The sequence below is a fragment of the Brassica oleracea genome, chromosome C8 (genome assembly GCF_000695525.1).
Source record: "Brassica oleracea var. oleracea cultivar TO1000 chromosome C8, BOL, whole genome shotgun sequence".
NCBI classification, from domain to species: domain Eukaryota; kingdom Viridiplantae; phylum Streptophyta; class Magnoliopsida; order Brassicales; family Brassicaceae; genus Brassica; species Brassica oleracea.
This window is the reverse complement of record NC_027755.1, coordinates 40,902,429-40,922,351: the sequence shown is the minus strand read 5'-3', so window position 1 is coordinate 40,922,351 and position 19,923 is coordinate 40,902,429. Positions and strand designations below refer to the sequence as shown.

General features: G+C 34.8%; 2 protein-coding genes across 2 annotated transcripts; both read left to right on the top strand.

Moving 5' to 3' along the window:
• The first annotated feature begins 837 nt into the window (after positions 1 to 837).
• Positions 838 to 10,147, top strand: LOC106309664 (myosin-8). Its single transcript, XM_013746744.1, has 38 exons — positions 838 to 1,142; positions 1,966 to 2,094; positions 2,208 to 2,351; positions 2,425 to 2,570; positions 2,663 to 2,822; positions 2,941 to 2,999; positions 3,084 to 3,243; positions 3,325 to 3,474; positions 3,559 to 3,695; positions 3,773 to 3,919; positions 4,000 to 4,101; positions 4,399 to 4,456; positions 4,541 to 4,642; positions 4,746 to 4,783; positions 4,867 to 4,993; positions 5,088 to 5,255; positions 5,347 to 5,478; positions 5,574 to 5,683; positions 5,748 to 5,808; positions 5,899 to 6,076; positions 6,157 to 6,362; positions 6,442 to 6,561; positions 6,676 to 6,774; positions 6,857 to 7,069; positions 7,154 to 7,293; positions 7,370 to 7,484; positions 7,569 to 7,613; positions 7,696 to 7,746; positions 7,826 to 7,996; positions 8,134 to 8,286; positions 8,372 to 8,563; positions 8,660 to 8,788; positions 8,875 to 8,945; positions 9,045 to 9,141; positions 9,237 to 9,293; positions 9,412 to 9,468; positions 9,553 to 9,716; positions 9,804 to 10,147. The coding sequence occupies exons 1-38, from the start codon at positions 1,140 to 1,142 to the stop codon at positions 9,913 to 9,915; spliced, it is 4,503 nt and encodes a 1,500-aa protein (XP_013602198.1). The 5' UTR covers positions 838 to 1,139; the 3' UTR covers positions 9,916 to 10,147.
• Positions 10,148 to 10,476: 329 nt separating this feature from the next.
• LOC106307191 (eukaryotic translation initiation factor 2 subunit gamma) lies at positions 10,477 to 13,102 on the top strand. Its single transcript, XM_013744067.1, has 9 exons — positions 10,477 to 10,577; positions 10,795 to 10,922; positions 11,002 to 11,063; positions 11,167 to 11,279; positions 11,366 to 11,468; positions 11,574 to 11,801; positions 11,904 to 12,122; positions 12,249 to 12,509; positions 12,595 to 13,102. Exons 2-9 carry the CDS (start codon positions 10,814 to 10,816, stop codon positions 12,895 to 12,897), a joined length of 1,398 nt encoding a protein of 465 aa, XP_013599521.1. The 5' UTR covers positions 10,477 to 10,577; positions 10,795 to 10,813; the 3' UTR covers positions 12,898 to 13,102.
• The last annotated feature ends 6,821 nt before the right edge of the window (positions 13,103 to 19,923 follow it).

Here is a 19,923-nt window from a genome sequence, read left to right as displayed (position 1 = left end):
TTACCGTTATTTATTAAATGCCAAACTGTATTTTATTTTATTTGTCCGTTTAATGGGTACGTACTGGACGTGCTATATTTCTTTTTTAAAAAACTATGTCTACTTTCTTTAATTTCTTCCACATGTTCTGCTCTGTGCATGCATGAAGTTATTTAAAACAAAATCAAAACATATTAATGCAACCTTGTTAATGTCAGCCACGTGGCAACCACTTCATAGTCATTGGAAATGCTACTTTTTTTTTTTTTTGACTCTTATCATAACTCACAAAAAAAAATTAAATACACAAATAATTGTCTGTTTGTTAAAGGGATCCCTTTGTTAAACGATGTTTATATTCTCTAATGTTTTTTTCTTAATATTCGTAAAATACTATTACTGCCCGATCCTTTACCAATTAATTTCTTTACTTTTCCTCGGTCAGCGTATCTCGTCCAGGTCAAAACGATAGGTAATATAGCATAGTTTAAGCTACAGCCCAAAAGCCTTTTAACACTTACTACTCTAACATTTAAGCCCAATAACAATACTTCATATAACGGGCCACCATCTTCTACACTAAAAGCCCACGGCGAAAGATACCGTATATGCTTTTTAGTGCTTTTCATTACCAAATTAATTATTTTTTTTTTTTTTGAAACACTCATTACCAAATTAATTAGAATGGATTTTTTTGTAAGAAATGGACAAAATTAGTTTTGTTTTTTTCCGCGTGTCCGAAATACTAGCTCGTAATATAAAGGCAGAGACAAGGGTTTTTTCGGGGATATAAAATGTCTTAATATAGCATCTAGTTATGACGCTGTCATTTTTTAATTGAAGTAAAAAAAGAAAAAATCTCCAGACAAATCCCAGGAGAAGGAGAGGGAAGCACGAAAGAAAGAAAGAAAATCAAACAACAAAAGAAGAGTTTTGGACATTACAAAATCATAAACGCGTTTCGCTTTTGCTAATACATCTCTTTCTGGGAATCGAATCGAATCGAATCTCGCAAATTCTTCCAACGCATTTTCGCATTGTCGGTGTATTGTCCGTGTTTCGAAGCTTTCGTTGCAAGAAGTTCAATGTTGATTTGATATTTGATCTCAAACTAGATCCAGAGATAGCAAGAACATTGCGTTTCTAATTCCTGAAACAAAATGGTAATGCCTTTTTGATGATGTTTTGATTGCATTTTTTTTTGTATTTGTTGGTTTATGTTTTGGTGTAACTTTCTCGTGTGTTGTCGTTTGATTGAATCCGAGTTTTGAATTTGATGCAACGATGAACAACATTGTGTTTACCGATTGTGTTTTTTTTAATCTTTTGAAATGTTCTTTTTGTGCGGTTTTGAGCCATGACATGGTTACGTTTCATAACAAAGTCAATGCACGATATGGATTTTGACTTTCAACTCGAGACATTTTTTTTTTTAATCAAGAGTTTGGTGCTTAGTTCTTAACGTGTCTGATTCTCCATTAGACACTTATGGTTAGGAAGACAGGTTCAATGTGTAGGCGCATTGAAGCAGCAATCTTCTGTATGAATAATTCTCAAAAAAAAAAAAAAAATTCTGTATTTGAACGATAATTGAAAGTTAGTTTGATTGTATTTAGGCACAGTTCAATTTAAAATTATTAATTTCTATGTGTATGGCTGGAAAATAAAAAGAAAACCTCTTTGGTACATTTATGGAGTTATTAATTTTGCATAGCTGATTTGGGAAAGCTGTGGATTTTGCTGGTAGTCATTATGAGATGCAATCCTCTTAAATGTCTTTGAAGTTTTGATTTTGTTGCAATATTATTTGAGAGATGTATATGCAAACTGTGTCAATAGTCAAAGTTTGTCTCTGGTTCTAAGTGTTTGGTTTTAAGATCATGGTTGCAGTGAAGGTCTTCTTGGGACAAAACAACTTGTATGATTACTTTTCTTTATGCCCTTGTTGACATATTTAGTTTTTTTTTTTTTTTTTTTTTTTTGCAGGTTGCTACCTTCAGTCCTGCAGTGGGGTCACGTGTGTGGGTGGAGGACCAGGATGAAGCATGGCTAGATGGTGAAGTCGTAGAGATTAATGGTGAACAAATCAAAGTTCTCTGCACTTCAGGGAAACAAGTATGTGCTTTTCATATGTTCAAATCAAACAATGTGTGTGTGTGTGTGTTTGGCTTTGGAAGCATGAGAAGCTTTAATGAAACTTTTCTTGTTTTTATTTGTTGGAAACACAGGTCACTGTTAACGCTTCAAATATATATCCAAAAGATGTGGAAGCGCCAGCATCAGGGGTGGAGGATATGACAAGGCTAGCTTATTTACATGAGCCTGGAGTCCTTCAGAATTTGCAATCAAGATATGATATAAATGAGATTTATGTGAGTTATTCACAGTCAGAGATTCATAAGCTATTTATTGTATTCTGTTAGACTGAATCCTGTTTACAATCAGACATACACAGGAAGCATACTGATTGCTGTTAACCCCTTTAGAAGACTTCCACATCTATACAGTAGCCATATGATGACTCAATACAAAGGTGCCTCCCTTGGTGAGCTGAGTCCACATCCTTTTGCTGTTGCAGATGCTGCTTATAGGTAATTGTAGCACTTACCCAATGTTTTGCTTTTTTATTGTTAATTTTTTTTTGACGTAAATGGTATGTTTGCTTTGGTTTGTTCTATTGCAGACAGATGGTTAACGAGAAAGTAAGCCAATCTATCCTGGTTAGTGGTGAAAGTGGGGCTGGTAAAACTGAAAGCACAAAGTTGCTTATGCAATATCTTGCTTATATGGGTGGGAGAACTGGTGCTTCCGAGGGAAGGAGTGTTGAGCAGAAAGTTTTGGAGGTGAAAAGATACTTATCGATCTTTTTTTGTTTATTCAAAACATCAGAAAAGTCTTTTTTGTTTTGTTTTATGCTTTGATATGTTTCTTATTGCTTTATTGTAATTATGTTTCATGCAGTCGAATCCTGTTTTAGAGGCATTTGGAAATGCAAAGACTGTTAAAAACAATAATTCCAGGTAATGAGGTTTCCTCAATTGTGTTTTAAGTGTTCTTTTTTTTCTGTGAAAGGTTTTAAGTTCTTTATTTGTGTTATCTTATAGTCGATTCGGTAAGTTCGTGGAGATTCAGTTTGACCAATCAGGGAGGATATCTGGAGCTGCTATAAGAACTTATTTGCTGGAAAGATCGCGTGTTTGCCAGGTGTCTGACCCTGAAAGAAACTACCATTGTTTCTACATGCTTTGTGCTGCACCTGAAGAAGTAAGTTATTTGATAATAACCATTGAAGTAACTGCTGGTTAATGTACTTCTTACTTATGTAACTATCTTTTCTATTGTCAGGATGTTAAGAAGTTCAAGCTTGGTGATCCAAAAACATACCACTATCTCAACCAATCCAAGTGTCTTGCACTGGAGAGTATAAACGATGCGGAGGAGTATCATGCGACAAGAAAGGCTATGGATGTCGTTGGGATCAGTTCTGAAGAGCAGGTAAACTCATCAGTTGAAATTTAGCTGAACTTGCAAGATTATCTTTAGTCACTAACGTCTTGTTTTTTACCGGTATGGATCCAGGATGCAATTTTCCGCGTTGTAGCTTCTATTCTGCATCTGGGGAACATTGAGTTCGGTAAAGGAAAAGAGATTGATTCATCAGTCCCTAGAGATGAAAAGTCTTGGTTTCATTTGAAAACTGCCGCTGAGCTTCTCATGTAAATGGCCTAAACTCATTAACTGAATTGGGTTGCTTCTGCTTTTGCATGTGACTGAAGTAGATTTTTTCTTGCAGGTGTGATGCCAAGTCACTTGAGGATTCTCTATGCAAACGTATCATGGCAACTCGTGATGAAACCATTACAAAAGATCTCGATCCAGAAGCTGCTACTCTTAGTAGAGATGCTTTGGCTAAAGTCATGTACTCAAGATTGTTTGACTGGTGAGTGAGTTTCTCTCTTCTTGTTTGACGAAGATAAACTGCTTTGTACTAACTGTTTTCTTTTGTTTCTGTCTGTGCAGGCTCGTTGAGAAGATTAACAGTTCAATTGGTCAGGATCCTGAATCGAAGTACTTGATCGGTGTTCTTGATATATATGGATTCGAGAGTTTCAAGACAAACAGGTGTGCTTAACCGGTATGCCTGTTGTTCAGTTTGAATAGATAGGTTTCTACAAAAAAAATTGGACTCTTAATAGTTTGAGTTTACATACAAAATCTTCAACTTGTTTCATGTGATTGCTTTTACATTAGTGTTTTATATTGGTGTCTGATCAAATATCATCACCAAGGCAGTGCTGTTTCTAACATGGACGGTAGAAAATATTATGTTCCTTATTTTTGTTTGAGCTTGTGTGGTTACTAGTATTTGACTGTCATTGTTCTTTGGCCCACTGCTTACTGTTTATAGCATTTGTGCAGTTTTGAGCAATTTTGCATCAATTTGACTAATGAGAAACTTCAACAGCACTTTAACCAGGTTTTGATCTAACAGCTCTTTTAGTTTTAGACCTTGTATCTCTGCCATAGTTCTATAACTTGTGTACCGCCTCCACTATTGCAGCATGTGTTTAAAATGGAGCAAGAGGAGTATAAGAAGGAAGCAATCAACTGGAGCTATATTGAGTTTGTTGACAATCAAGATATCTTGGACTTAATAGAAAAGGTTTAATGTGATCCTTAAAATTATAGTCATGCTATAGCTATCTTACTTGTTTATGTCATTTCATTAGTTGCTAATTTGTGGTGTTTGTTTATTTAATTTTCAGAAACCTGGAGGGATTATTGCTCTTCTGGATGAAGCTTGGTGAGTTTGAAACCCAATCTTAGATGTTTATTCCGTTCTTTTAATAAAAGAAATGTAGCTGAAGTGAGGCTTTTGGTTTGCAGCATGTTTCCTAGATCAACACACGAGACGTTTGCACAGAAGCTATACCAAACATACAAAAACCACAAGCGCTTTACCAAGCCGAAGCTGGCTCGCAGTGACTTCACAATTTGCCATTACGCTGGTGATGTGAGCCTCTTTTCGCTTATCCGCTGCCTTCATTGGTTCACATGATTGTGAAAATTCAGTAAATGATTTAACAACCATGATGTTATTGTTTCAGGTCACTTACCAGACAGAACTTTTCCTAGACAAGAACAAGGATTATGTTATTGCTGAGCATCAAGCGTTGTTAAATGCTTCTACATGTTCCTTCGTTGCAAATTTGTTCCCACCAGCACCTGACGATTCCAAACAATCAAAATTCTCCTCTATCGGTACTCGTTTCAAGGTATGTCTGATTTGGCCAGCTTAGCATGTTTTAATCTGTTTTTTTCTTGTCCTAATGTTACACATATTCCATGTTTTCTTCTTCTTTGCAGCAACAACTGGTATCATTGCTTGAGATTCTCAATACAACGGAGCCACATTATATCCGATGTATAAAGCCTAACAATCTATTGAAGCCTGGAATCTTTGAGAACAAAAATGTCCTACAGCAATTACGTTGTGGGGTGCGTATGACAATCCATCTTCACTTACATTATCAAAAGCTTCTCGTTACAAGTTTTAGTTCAATAAGAATGACGATTTTTTTTTGTGACCTCAGGGAGTGATGGAGGCAATCCGGATTAGTTGTGCTGGCTATCCCACTAGGAAGCACTTTGACGAGTTCTTGAATAGATTTAGTATCCTTGCTCCACAAGTTGTGGACAAAAAGTAAGATGTCTCTTCCTCTCCTTGCTTCAATGAATTATCTTACTGACTCCATTTTTTATATTAGTTCTGATGAACCAGCTGCTTGCAAGAAACTTCTTGATAAGGCAGGACTTGAAGGATATCAAGTAATTTCTTTAATCACCAATATATTATCTTCAGTCTTAAGCTGCTTCTATGATGAGTTTACCTGAGATTTGAAGGGTTTACTTTTGTAGATTGGTAAGACCAAAGTTTTTCTTAGGGCCGGACAAATGGCAGACTTGGATACTCGAAGAACTGAGATACTGGGAAGATCAGCTAGCATTATCCAGAGAAAAGTTCGATCTTATCTTGCCACAAAAACTTTTATGCAGCTACGTAGTTCTGCTACTCAGATCCAAGCTGTTTGCAGAGGTATTTTTTCTTGTTTGTTTTTGTTTTCTTAATTTACTTTTGAAACTAACTTGAAAACATATGCGTCACTATCCTTTCAGGTTATCTTGGTAGAGGTGTATATGAAAGCAAGCGGCGGGAAGCTGCTGCTTTGAAAATCCAGAGAGACTTGCGTAAGTTTCTCGCTAGGAAAGCTTACACTGAGATGTTCTCTGCAACTGTTTCAATTCAAGCCGGTATGCGTGGTATGGTATCGCGTAAGGAGCTGTCTTTCAGAAGGAAGACTAAAGCTGCAACAATAATCCAGGTATGATGTATTTTGAACTACTCATGGAACACCACTATACATTAGACTGGATACTAACCCTTGAATAACAACATTACAGAACCGGTGCCGAGTGTTCTTGGCTCGGTTGCACTACAGAAAACTGAGGAAAGCAGCCATCACAACACAGTGTGCATGGAGAGGAAAGGTTGCGCGTAAAGAACTCAAAAACCTTAAGATGGTGAGTTGTGGTTTCTTTCTTTGTTTAGATTTGCTTCTTTTGTCTCATCATCCTGTAGTGAACTATTTTCTGGAGTAATTTAATGTAATTTATATATATTCATGTTACACACAGGCTGCTAAACAAACAGGAGCCCTCCAAGAAGCCAAAAACAAGCTAGAGAAGCAAGTTGAGGAACTCACATGGAGATTGCAGTTAGAGAAACGAATGAGGGTGAGCGTTTTTAACCTTTTTCTCATCAAATCTCTGATTGAAAGTTCTAAGAGCGCACTCTCTTTATATTCAACGCTTGCAGACTGACCTGGAAGAGGCCAAGAAACAAGAAAACGCCAAGTACGAGGCTTCTCTAGAGGAAATACAAAACAAGTTCAAAGAAACCGAGGCACTGCTTATTAAAGAGCGTGAAGCTGCCAAGGAAGTTTCCGAGGTGCTCCCTATTATCAAGGAGGTTCCTGTAGTTGACCAGGAACTAATGGAGAAATTCACAAATGAAAATGAAAAGCTGAAGGTGGGGGATGAACACCTATCTATGAACTATCTATCCACCAAATAAAAATTGTTGATCTCTTATATAATGATTTGTCTTATGCAGGGGATGGTGAGTTCGCTGGAAACAAAGATAGATGAAACAGCAAAGGAACTACAGGAGACAAGCAGAATTAGCCAGGATAGATTAAAGCAAGCTTTGAAGGCAGAATCTAAAGTAGAGAAGTTGAAGACAGCAATGCAGAGGTACCCTTTGCAAGAATCAACAATTAGCACTAGCAGTAATATATATACACTTAGCTGACTTTTTTTTCATTTGCAGGCTTGAAGAGAAGATTTCAGAAATGGAAGCTGAGAAACAAATAATGCGTCAGCAAACAATCTTAAACACTCCTGGGAAAACTGTATCAGGGCATCCTCCAACTGTAACTGTTAAAGTATATTGTTTCTCCTATACTTTAGTGTATGCTCTTGTTTGCTACCTTCTTTCTACTTATGCTTAATATTAATACTTCTTGCAGAATCTGGAAAATGGCCAGCGTGTAAATGTGGAAACCCAGTTAAATGTAGGGCTCTCTTGATCTCTTAGATACCTCATTTCTTTTTCTTTATTATGTTGGTTCATTCATCTTAAAGCTACTTTCTCAGGAAGCCGAAGTCGCTGGAAATGCTGGGAAATCTGCTGCAGAACGTCAACTTGTACTGGCCAATCACTATATACTATACATATGCACAGCTGTAATAAGCAACTTTGATGACCTGATGTTTGCTTCTGTAGGAGAATGTTGATACTCTCATTGACTGTGTCAAGGAGAAAGTCGAATTCAGTAATGGCAAACCTGTTGCTGCATTTACAATATACAAGTGTCTTCTTCATTGGAAATGCTTTGAATCTGAGAAGACTAATGCGTTTGATCGTCTTATTGAGATGATTGGTTCCGCAATTGAGGTAAGTTGAAATACATTTATTGATATATTGTTGTATGTTCTCTAATCATTTTGTGGAGAGGAGCAGCAGCCTGTTTATAATTTACTAAAAAAATTGGAAGTTTCAACTACATAACTGAATTTTATTTTATTTTTCAGATTGAAGATGACAATGCTCATTTGGCGTATTGGTTGACAAACACATCGGCACTACTATTTTTACTTCAAAAGAGTCTTAAAACTGGTGGCACAGGAGCAACAGCAAGTAAAAAGCCACCCATCACAACTTCATTGTTTGGAAGGATGGCATTGGTAATTTTATAACTTCTGTGTTAGTGTGACTTTATGGATGTTTTACTTTCAGTGTCAAGACTAATAACTATCCTTTTTAAACCAGAGCTTCCGCTCGTCACCAAACCTTGCTGCCGCGGCTGACGCTGCTGCTCTTGCGGTTATCCGCCCAGTGGAGGCAAAGTACCCTGCTCTACTTTTCAAGCAACAGCTTGCAGCTTATGTTGAGAAGATATTTGGAATGATTAGGGATAACTTGAAGAAAGAGCTCTCAGCTTTGATTTCTCTGTGCATTCAGGTTTCCTTTTTCTCTATTCCTGTCTTTGCACTTCAGTAATAAATCTGTTTTACTAATTTAACAAGTTTTATTCTGTCCAAAACAATGAAACTTCAGGCACCAAGAGTTTCAAAAGGAGGGATGCAAAGATCTGGTAGGACACCTGGAAAAGACTCACCTGCTATTCACTGGCAGAGCATTATTGATGGTCTCAACTCGGTTCTTGCCATATTGAAAGAAAATAATGTAAGCAAATAGTAAAAGCTTCCATGACATTTATCTTTTTTTTACAACTCCTCAAATTCTCATCATATGTTTTTGATGGCTTACAGGTTCCTTTGGTACTCATCCAGAAGATACACACTCAGACTTTCTCCTTCATCAATGTGCAACTGTTTAACAGGTTACAAACACTTGAAAATTACATCTAAATGGTCTCTAAGCTGTTTTTATTGGAATCTAGTTATCTTACTTGGGTTTTTTTACTTAACATCTTATATAGCCTTCTCCTTCGTAAAGAATGTTGTACATTCAGCAATGGTGAATTTGTAAAAGCTGGGCTTGCAGAGCTAGAGCTGTGGTGCGGCCAAGTCAATGAAGTAAAAATGTCTACCTTTTGTGTGGTTTTATTACGAAATAAATATTTTCTTTTCAGTTTATTTTATCATTTAGTATCCTTCTTTTGAATTTGCAGTATGCTGGTCCATCTTGGGATGAACTAAAACACATCAGACAAGCTGTTGGTTTCTTGGTATGCTTTTTCACTTTCCTTACACACCAAACGTTAACTTACAAAACGAGCTTTTGTTAGTCCCATCTGTTTCTCTTAAAAACATACTAATAACTTCTTTCTCCTTGTTACCCTGCAGGTTATCCACCAGAAGTACAGAGTGTCATATGATGATATAGTACATGATCTTTGCCCGGTAAAGCTCCATTTTAGTATAGATAAACCTATTTTGAGGATATTGAAATTGCTTTCTTGATACACTTTGTTTGTTTGGTTTCAGATCCTTAGTGTCCAGCAGCTTTACCGGATATGTACATTATACTGGGACGACTGCTACAACACCCGAAGTGTGTCTCAAGAGGTAATATCGAGCATGCGTGCACTCATGACAGAGGAATCCAACGATGCCGACAGCAATTCCTTCTTGTTGGATGATAATTCCAGGTAAATTCTCTATTTCAAGCAAATGGAATCAATCATTTCTTAAAGAGCTGTAAGCCTATAACTGGTTTCTTGTTATCTTCTCTGCAGCATTCCTTTCTCAGTGGATGAAATATCAAATTCGATGCAAGAGAAAGACTTTGCGAGTGTCAAACCTGCACAAGAGCTTCTGGACAATCCAGACTTTGTTTTCTTGCACTAAATTTCTTGGGAACTGAGAGAGCTCTCTCTCTCAGATTCTAAAAAAGCTTCTTCCTCTGTTGTTTTAGCCTGAGGTGTAGAGGTGTCTTCTTGGACCAGAAGATGATGGGAACAAAGTGTAGATTTTCCACTTGTTTGTGGAGGTTTGTTTCTTGCAAAAACCTCTGTGATTTTCACCAATTCATTCATTTGTTATTTTGACCCCACATTTCAAAGATTTCTCAATTTCTATACCCCAATATTTACATGTTTCATTAATTTCAGTGACCCCAGTGCTCACTCAAATTTTATGTGGATTATCCTTTGTTGCTGTACAGAATATTTATAAAAAAAATCCTTTATTTTCTTTTTAGAAATGTAGAAGGAATTAACATGTACATCAAATAGATCATTGTGGTTTTATTGTATTATGTAAAACACTAAATAAAAAGTTCGCATGGTGGGTATGATTGATAGGAACTAAAATAGTGTTCCAGTTGGTGAATAATATTTATGACTGGGGGCTTTATAATAAATAAAAATATTTGTCGGTTAAAAATAATTAATATCAAAGGGGAAAAAAGAAGAAACGCAACAACCCTAAAAGCGCCACCATCTCTTGTTATCTTCGTCGTCGTCTTCTTCTTCTTCTTCATCCTCTACCTGCGCCGCTTTCTTACTCAGGTTCGTCTCGATCTCCCACAATCACATCTTCTCACTCGAAACCAGCTCACGAGATTCCTTCTTCTCTCCGTGGAATCTTATTAGTTTTTAGATTTGGAATCCAATTGGTTTTCTTGTTTAGGTTACGGATTGATCTGGTAAACCCTAATTTGTGTAGTCTCGTGATTGATTCGTTACTCCTAGGGGTTCTGAATTGATTGATTCTTGTATTGAGCAGGAGAAGAAAACCTCTCATAATGTCGAGGAACAAGGGCTTGGCGGAGCAAGATCTTAGTAAATTGGATGTGACTGTGCTTCATCCTTTGTCCCCTGAGGTCATCTCTCGCCAGGCTACTATCAACATTGGTAAACTCTTTGCCAAGGCTCTTTAGTTAACTTTTCTCCTTGTGCTAAGCTAAGATTGTGTAAGTGTTATTTATCTCAGGAACCATTGGGCATGTGGCTCACGGGAAGTCCACTGTTGTGAAAGCTATTTCTGGTGTCCAGGTTACTTTGATTCTCCCTTTTTTTTTGAGATTTATCTATTTTGATGTTAGTAGAGCAGTTGATGTATATCTTAAGATTGTATGATTCTCCTGCTCTTGTGTAGACTGTTCGTTTTAAGAATGAGTTGGAGCGTAATATCACTATTAAGCTTGGATATGCGAATGCTAAGATTTACAAATGCGAGGATGAGAAATGCCCTAGACCTATGTGCTACAAGTGAGTTCTTACTTTAAATTTTTTTTGATCTTCTAGTATAAGGTTGCGTGTGTCTGAGAGTCTTAATGACGTATATGTTATTCTAGGGCGTATGGAAGTGGAAAGGAAGACACCCCGAATTGCGATGTCCCTGGATTTGAGAACGCCAAGATGAAATTGTTGAGGCATGTGTCGTTTGTTGATTGCCCGGTATGATGAGCTTTACGCATCTCTTCTTCTGTACATGTTATTTTTCAAAGGATGGTACTTTCCTACCTTTATTCTTGTTGATGATCTTCATGTTCTATTCTTCAGGGACACGATATTCTCATGGCGACTATGCTTAACGGAGCAGCTATCATGGATGGTGCGCTGCTTCTCATCGCTGCAAACGAAACTTGTCCGCAACCACAGACGTCCGAACATCTTGCTGCCGTTGAAATCATGCAACTCAAGCATATCATCATCCTTCAGAACAAGATTGATCTTATCCAAGAGAACGTTGCCATTAACCAGCACGAGGCCATTCAGAAATTTATAATGGTTCGATTCTACTTTTATCTCTTATGAACTCGTGGTTAAGCTAATAAGGTATAGGGTTTGGGGAACTAAGAACTCATATTTTCATCACATCTCTGTTTGCAGAACACTGTCGCAGATGGTGCCCCAATCGTCCCAGTGTCAGCACAACTGAAATACAACATCGATGTTGTGTGCGAGTACATTGTCAAGAAGATCCCAATCCCTAAGAGGAACTTCGTGTCCCCACCAAATATGATAGTGATTCGGTCTTTTGATGTCAACAAACCTGGGTTTGAGGTTGATGATATTAAAGGTGGAGTTGCGGGTGGAAGTATCCTCCGGGTATCTACTTCTGTCTCTTGATCTCTCAAGTACAATGTTTGCATATATTACCTTCTAGGTTCATCAAGCTTCTTTATGTATCGTCCACAGTGTCTGTCATCTAACTACAATTTTATTTATTTGTAGGGTGTTTTGAAAGTGAACCAATTGATTGAGATCCGACCTGGAATCGTTGTGAAAGACGAGCGTGGCAACCCAAAATGCACTCCAATTTACTCCCGCATCATTTCACTCTACGCGGAACAGAACGAGCTTCAGTTTGCTGTTCCTGGAGGTCTAATTGGAGTTGGAACAACAATGGACCCAACTCTTACTCGTGCTGATCGTTTGGTTGGTCAAGTCCTTGGTGAAATCGGTTCCCTTCCTGATGTCTTTGTTGAACTCGAGGTATAAACGACAACTCAGGATAATAGCATTAAACTCTAAATTGGTAGTTGGTTAAAATGGTTTTTATGTAAAAACAATCTTGTAGGTGAACTTCTTTCTTCTACGGCGTCTGTTGGGAGTGAGAACAAAGGGATCAGAGAAGCAAGGGAAAGTGTCAAAGCTAACAAAGGGAGAGATTCTGATGCTCAACATCGGTTCCATGTCGACTGGAGCCAAAGTTGTGGGTGTTAAGAACGATCTGGCTAAGTTGCAACTTACCGCTCCTGTATGCACGAGCAAAGGAGAGAAAGTGGCACTGAGTAGGCGTGTGGAGAAGCATTGGCGTTTGATTGGTTGGGGTCAGATTCAAGCTGGAACCACCATTGAAGTGCCTCCTTCACCTTTCTGAGGTGTGTTGTCTTAATTTTCATGTTGGTTTTTTTTTGGAGAGTACCCATCTGCGGATATACATTTGTTACTAGTTTTACTCTTGTTTTGTGCTTTTCTTTCTTAGATGTTTATTGCATTTTTGTCTCATTTTCATTAACTTCTCTGTTTAATTATACTCTGGGAATTTCAGTATGGCCGGTGAAGTTTACAGAAACGAGTTAAAAAAATTTTAATGCCTTCTCTTATAAAGTCATTGTTAAACTTATTAACTAGAAAAAAGATATCAGAAAGTTTTGGAATCATGAATTCAAGACCTTGATGTAACAATAACCATATGGAAATAAATACTATCGTGTCCCCTAAGTATCCAATAAAATACATAGTTACTGCCAAGTTGGTGTGTCGGTCCGAAAACTTGTACTATACATTAATTCGCACCCAACCTTTTCAAATAAAAATCAAAAGGAATGTTTGTATCATTTTATTTTGAATTACACATCTTTTATTAGGGACCATGATGGACCAAATTTACAACTGTTGTGTTTAACACACTGAAAAAGAAACGTCATCTATAATTCGATTATACTTTGTCAAGCTGGCAAACTCAGATCGTTGCTTTCATCATATCTATTGACGTCCCGATATGATACGATTTGTCATTATCATCTTAAACATTCCGTGAGGTTGTCTTATAGGTCTCTCGAGTCTCTTCTGCCTTGAATTTGACGTTGAACCATTTCTACAACTTGTTCGTTTTCAATACTAGATTTCAAATGGCTTCAACTTGTCTAAATGTTTCCGTACAATATATACTTATTACATATTTTGGTTACAACATCTTAAACTTGTAGGGTTTGTTTGATTGATAACCCTATTAGTAACAACAACGTGTACATGTTTCAACCATGAAAGTAACATCCTTAGTTCCTTTCTGCTGTTTTCACATTGAAGATCATTGGTTCCTTAGGCTAATAAATAATCATTTTGGACTGTAGAAGATTAGGGTTAACAAATTAACCAATGTTTTGATATTTCTTGTTTTGTAGAGGAAAAAGAAATTGAAATCTCTTTGTCTCACTTTAGAAATGGGCACCGCCTTGGCTCACTTACCCATACATTGGTCCAGTAGTCATTTATGGGTATACAAACAAAAATAGATGTTTAACTATAATGTCATTTACTTGTAAATGGGCCTAAATATTGACTTGTTTATTTATGGCTGTATTATTCGGTCAACTGCGACTTTTGTGGCCCACCTCCTTAGCACCAGAGTTAACCCTTTTTCATCAATTCCACTCTCCAAAATTTTAAATATGCGAGTGCATGTCGTTATTATTTTGTGGTTTGTAAACAAATAGAGTATTAACTTACCATTCTTGCAATCTAAGAGCTTGTTTCTTTTTTTCATATGAAATCGAATATCGTAAACTCATATTATACAAAATGTATTTGTGGCAATGCATTGATTATGTGTAATATAGTCGCATAACGCATTGAGATGTGATATGTTTGATAATTTTTAAAATACATGTGACAATTTTTTGATTGGCCCTGTTCGTTTCAGAACCGTTGCGGCAGCGGCAGCGGCAGCGACCAGAAAATACAATAGTGATTCTAATAATTGATGGAGTAAAACGTGGGTGACGGAGCTATTTAGTGTCGCAGCAGCAAATCTGTTACAAACACCCTGGTCGCTGAAAAAATTGGCGTCCATAAAAGACATCACGGGGTTATCCGGCGATCACTTCCAGCGACTATTTCTGTTCCGCCATAGTTACTTTGCTCTTCGCTACTGTTAATTTTCTAGTCGCTGCCGCTGTCGCAGCGATTCCGAAACGAACAGGGATAATTATTATGGTAGATTGGTAGTACCGTTTAAATTTGATCTCGCTACGAAAAATAGTGCAATTGCATTAGTTATGTTATCTTGACTAGTCAAAGAACAATTTAGTATAGTTGATTGGCCAGTCCAGATTTTGGATTAAGTCTATGTAGTTAAAACGGTGGATCGTAACAATTTAGTAACAATAAGATCATTTACTCTTTACAATAATTAGAAAGTACTCAAATTCAGTGTCATCAAATTCAGTGTGATACGCTTTCGTGCTAATCCAATCTATAATACTAAGTGTATTTTCTTTGGGACCAACCTGATATTCGGTAGGGTTTATCCCAAAAAAACAAACAATCTGTGTGATATATATATATGTTGTATGTTATAATTTTGAGACTATCTACTTTGACTATTCAGTTTAATAATCTTAATTTTGACCGTCCGGTTACAACACCAACCATGCTTAACGGGTCATTATTGGAACATATATAGTTCTTCTCTTACCTTTTAAAAATCGTGATTTAATGTGGTCTCATGTGTTTTGTGCTTCTGTTAGAATCACTTTTACTAGAGAATAAAAAAAGGAGTCACTTGTAAAAGACTATCATGTGTCTGGTTTATTTATTGATGGAATACTATATTAATTAACAGTTGACATAACATCAATTAACTAACAAAGAATACATATTAATGCTAGAATAACGAATTCGTGAAGAAACCAAATCAATTAATTCAAAATTAGTCAAAATAAGCACCTTTAATCTAATATTTTGTCATGTTCTGAAAGATTATGCTCCATTTAAATGATTAACCGAAAGACTGACTTATATATTATATATACACATTTCCTCATTCTATGTAAGAACTAAATATGGAAAATATCACTCATATTATATTATATTATAGTATAGTATCTAAAATGATAAATTTCCCATATACATTATATGATTAGCAACTACTCTTAAACATATAAAATAAATAAGTAAAAAATCTAAAGATAAAATTACATCCAGTTAAATATTGATAAAAATATGATTATATTAAAATTAATTAGCAACAATTTCATATAGTAATAAAACTGATATAATTAACTTGGTCACATGATAATATATAAATTACTATAACTTGATCGAGAGTGCAATTACTAGCAAACAGTTAGCTTAAACTACTCTGACACAAATAGGTGTATTATATGACAGAAAATACATAATGTAGATGTATTGATTTGTAAATACATGTATAAGAAACAAGTTTGACTTTGTAGTTGAGGAAATCGAGCAGTGGTTAAGGAAAAATTTATGATAGATCGATCACGTCACATGCAATCATGCATTACGCTAACTTCCTACATTATACAGTACTAGTATTAGTTTAAACGACTCAAACTTTAATTTCATATATTAATGTTTTTTTTGCTAAAAACAAAAACATTCATATATTAGTGTTTCTTAATCGTTTCCTAGTAAGAGTCATCTTCTCAACATAAGATTTGGAGAGGACTTTATTAACTGGATATTTGTATTTCAATAGCTTTATATTTTCATCTCATTTCTTAGAATGATATTCCTAATAATTAATTATATAAATACATATATATATACACATCGCACTGTGAGCAGCTTTTGGGTAGGAGCCATGTGAACATATTATCTTATATACTATATATGTCCTTGCAAATTTTGATAAAATCCACCATGATTATTTCGGTTAAAGAAAATCCGCCACGAGTGTGTTATTTATATAAGTTTAGTATAAGAATGAAAGAAACTTATAACATTTCTTTAATTTTACCAAAAAAAAAAAAAAGAATGAAAAAAACTATGCAAAGAGGGATAATTTGCACAACGATCAATATATACTAAAGCCTTTTCTACGAGGGTCCCCTTTATAGGGAAAACTACGATCAGTGAACTTAACCGAAAACTGAAGAACAATAATTTTATGTATATAAAGACATTATAACGTGTTACAAAAAAAAAAATAGACATTATAATAGTACTCTTCTGCTTTTCAAATCAATTATGCAACAATCTTATGATATATATAATTATATGTATGTCCTAGATAAATTTGATCAAGATAATTTTTGTTGTAAATCTGGTATATATGAACGTATTCAAAACGTTTTGTCATGCCAAAGTGTAACGATGTATTTAGGAGATCCTAATTCGTTTTTCTAGAAAAAAAATCTAAAATGTAGAAATTTTTCTGTCTATATATTTGATTATATAAAAAATTGCTATATATATAAAAGTAAAGCTATGTGACAAATGTTTATATATTTAGTTAATTAAGTTCTCCACTAATTCGAGTTCACGTCTACCTTTTATTCGATACTCGTAATTTACGTCTACTTGATTCCATATTCTCGAACCTCGCTAGCTTCCAAACAATAAATTATGCTACTAATAATAATATAATTTCATGATAGATGACAATAATACATGAACTAATTAAGCATTAATTCATAGTTTTTAGAAACTATATACGAGACTTAAACGGCATAATATCAATATTTAGCGCCAGCTAATAAAACAGCCAAATCGTGTAAAAGGTACGATATTACTTTTCGATCAAAACACCTTTTGTATTTATTCATTATTGGATGCCATCGCTTTATAATTTAATTGCATTAAAGTATGAATTTTGCTTATATGAATGTGTACATGTTTTTCTTTTTTGAAAAGAGTATGTGTACATGTTTTCTGCATTATATCTCCTACTACTTATTTATGAATGCAATTATATAAACGAAAACAGGTTAGATACTCATTTCAAAAATAGGTATATCAATTAACGAATTTTAATTAATTTTATGACAAATTCGTAGCAGTATGTGGGCAATAGAATTAAATTCCCATTACTAACTTATATAAAGCAATAAGTAAATTTTGTAAACAAAATTCCATCACTAAATAAAAAGCGATTCAAGAAAAAAAAGCTTTTGATTTAGTAAATACTTTGCTAATATAATATTCCGTAAATTTTCTATACGGTTACGAATGCAACAATAGTGATTCAAATGTATCTAGTATATCGTGAAAATGTTAATACAAATTATATAAAACCGTAACAAATCGTATCAAGATGCTTTTCTACAAACAAAAGAAAAACTTCTCGTTATATGAAAATAGGGAAACGTGTAAAAAATAACGAAACTCTAACTAAACCTATTAAATTTTGTAGCTAATGGGAAAACAGATTCATGCACATATCTATATGTCATTTCCCCATGAATACTTTTGTTTTTGAAACTAACACCCATGAATACTTTTTCCCCATCTTATTCTCTAATTTGAAGTTAGTGGATTACATCCATGCATGCGTATATACTTGTACTTCCCATAACATTATATATGTATTACAAAGTTTAGTAATTCAAAGAACTTTTTAACCTAGGTACATAATGATATATTTAAGTAACCCTAATATTATAGTATATACGTATTTGTTGTTTATATGATAATAAATAATAGTAAAATTGCATTTAGGGAATGAGTGCCGATTTAATATTAGTTTTTCCAACGAAAGTCAATTTAGTGTATTACATGGAAGTGACATTTCTTTAATTATTATCAACATCCACTAAATCTTAATAAATTGGGAAAAGAAGCAATATACTTCCAACTATTCCCTTTGGTAAAACCTTTTGAAAAGAAACTATTCCCCTTAGAGGTTTAAAATATATATTATGTCACAAGCTTAAAAGAAACTAATACAGTATGAAACTTGAAAGTACCTAAAAGAGCAAAAAAAAACAAAAAACAAAAGAGACTATAAAAAGAGAATCGCAATAATAAAAATGGTATTTAAAATTAAGAAAGTTGCATTTTGATTTGATGTGGTTAGTTAGCCGGCGGAGGAGTTCAGATTGGGCCAAAACTCTCCACGTGGTTGAATATTTGTGAGCATGATGTGCCACGTGGATTCATATAACCAATGATTAACGTGGAAGACATTAAATGCTTCTATTAGGTTAGTAATAATAACGAACCAGTGGGATTAATTATAAGTGGATATCATTTAGTTAGCAAGAAAAACAAAACACAATTAAATTGCAATAACTTAGAAAACTATCTTCTTCTTTTTTGCCATCGAGAACTATTTTAATAGATGTATATGTAATAGTAGTATGTAATATGTATAGTGGAGAAGTTGAGAATTTATAAAGAAACAGACAAACAAAATCAGTGGAGCCATAAGAGACTATCGTGTATATATACAATCCCTTCTAAAGGGTTAGTTATTTCTTCATATGTTTCGACGCATTGGATTATACATTTAATAACCAACAAAATTTATACTATTTTTCTTGTAAGAGCTGGAGTTGTGAACAAACAAAAAATAGATTATTCCATCTGTAGAGTAAATTTCATTATGTAATGAAATATGAAATTGGCTTGAAGCATTACTTACATTTCATATTCACTTTTATTCTATTTTATAGTAAAAAATGGAGTAAAGATGAAGATGACCTAACTAACATGTATACCTCAGTTTATTTAGCGCAATTAATCACCGAAGAAAATAATATTTCAAAATCCGTTCCCATGATCCCATTAACATAACAAAACGTCTAAATATATAACAAGCACGAGTAAAAAGTACTACTGCGTTATATGAGTACCATTACCATATGTAGTATGTACTATGCCATGCATATATTAACCTATCATACGTACTATTTAAACTCGTCAATTTTATTTGCGGAAGTATAATACGGACTGGACCAAACGATCAGTAAACACACCTATCACTCATTATCTTTTGGTCCAGACTTCAATTTATTACTCTTTCACATCAGTAAATTTCAAGTAAATTTAATAATAAAAATAGACGGGAATCAACATCAACAACCAGTAATCAGATTGCGGGGTGATCAATTTAATTATCAGCAAAAAATGTAAACAAAGACGGCAAATATATGATTAATGGTTTTTGTGAGATACTATTTTCTAAGTTACACATAATACAACAAGAGAATCGAATAATTCTATTGAAAAAGGTGTAAATAATGTTTATGTATTTCGCATTTTAAGCAAGAGCATATGACAAAAGTTAGGTCCTAAATAAACTATTGCGTACAAATTATTCTCAGTGATAAAATTAATCAGTCCTAAGAAGACGCAAACCACATGCATATTCCTCATAACTGGACTCCTATAAATACACACATCTTCTCCCTCCAAATCCAAACCAACAGATCTCATT

What these genes read in the sequence shown, in the direction of transcription:
- LOC106309664 (XM_013746744.1), top strand. An exon ending in TTTGCCATTACGCTGGTGAT is followed by an intron (nt 4,994 to 5,087) that starts GTGAGCCTCTTT and finishes TTATTGTTTCAG; the next exon opens with GTCACTTACCAGACAGAACT. An exon ending in CTCCAACTGTAACTGTTAAA is followed by an intron (nt 7,485 to 7,568) that starts GTATATTGTTTC and finishes TACTTCTTGCAG; the next exon opens with AATCTGGAAAATGGCCAGCG.
- LOC106307191 (XM_013744067.1), top strand. Translation starts at nt 10,814, where the DNA reads ATGTCGAGGAACAAGGGCTTGGCGGAGCAAGATCTTAGTAAATTGGAT. An exon ending in CCTAGACCTATGTGCTACAA is followed by an intron (nt 11,280 to 11,365) that starts GTGAGTTCTTAC and finishes ATGTTATTCTAG; the next exon opens with GGCGTATGGAAGTGGAAAGG. An exon ending in CCATTCAGAAATTTATAATG is followed by an intron (nt 11,802 to 11,903) that starts GTTCGATTCTAC and finishes CTCTGTTTGCAG; the next exon opens with AACACTGTCGCAGATGGTGC.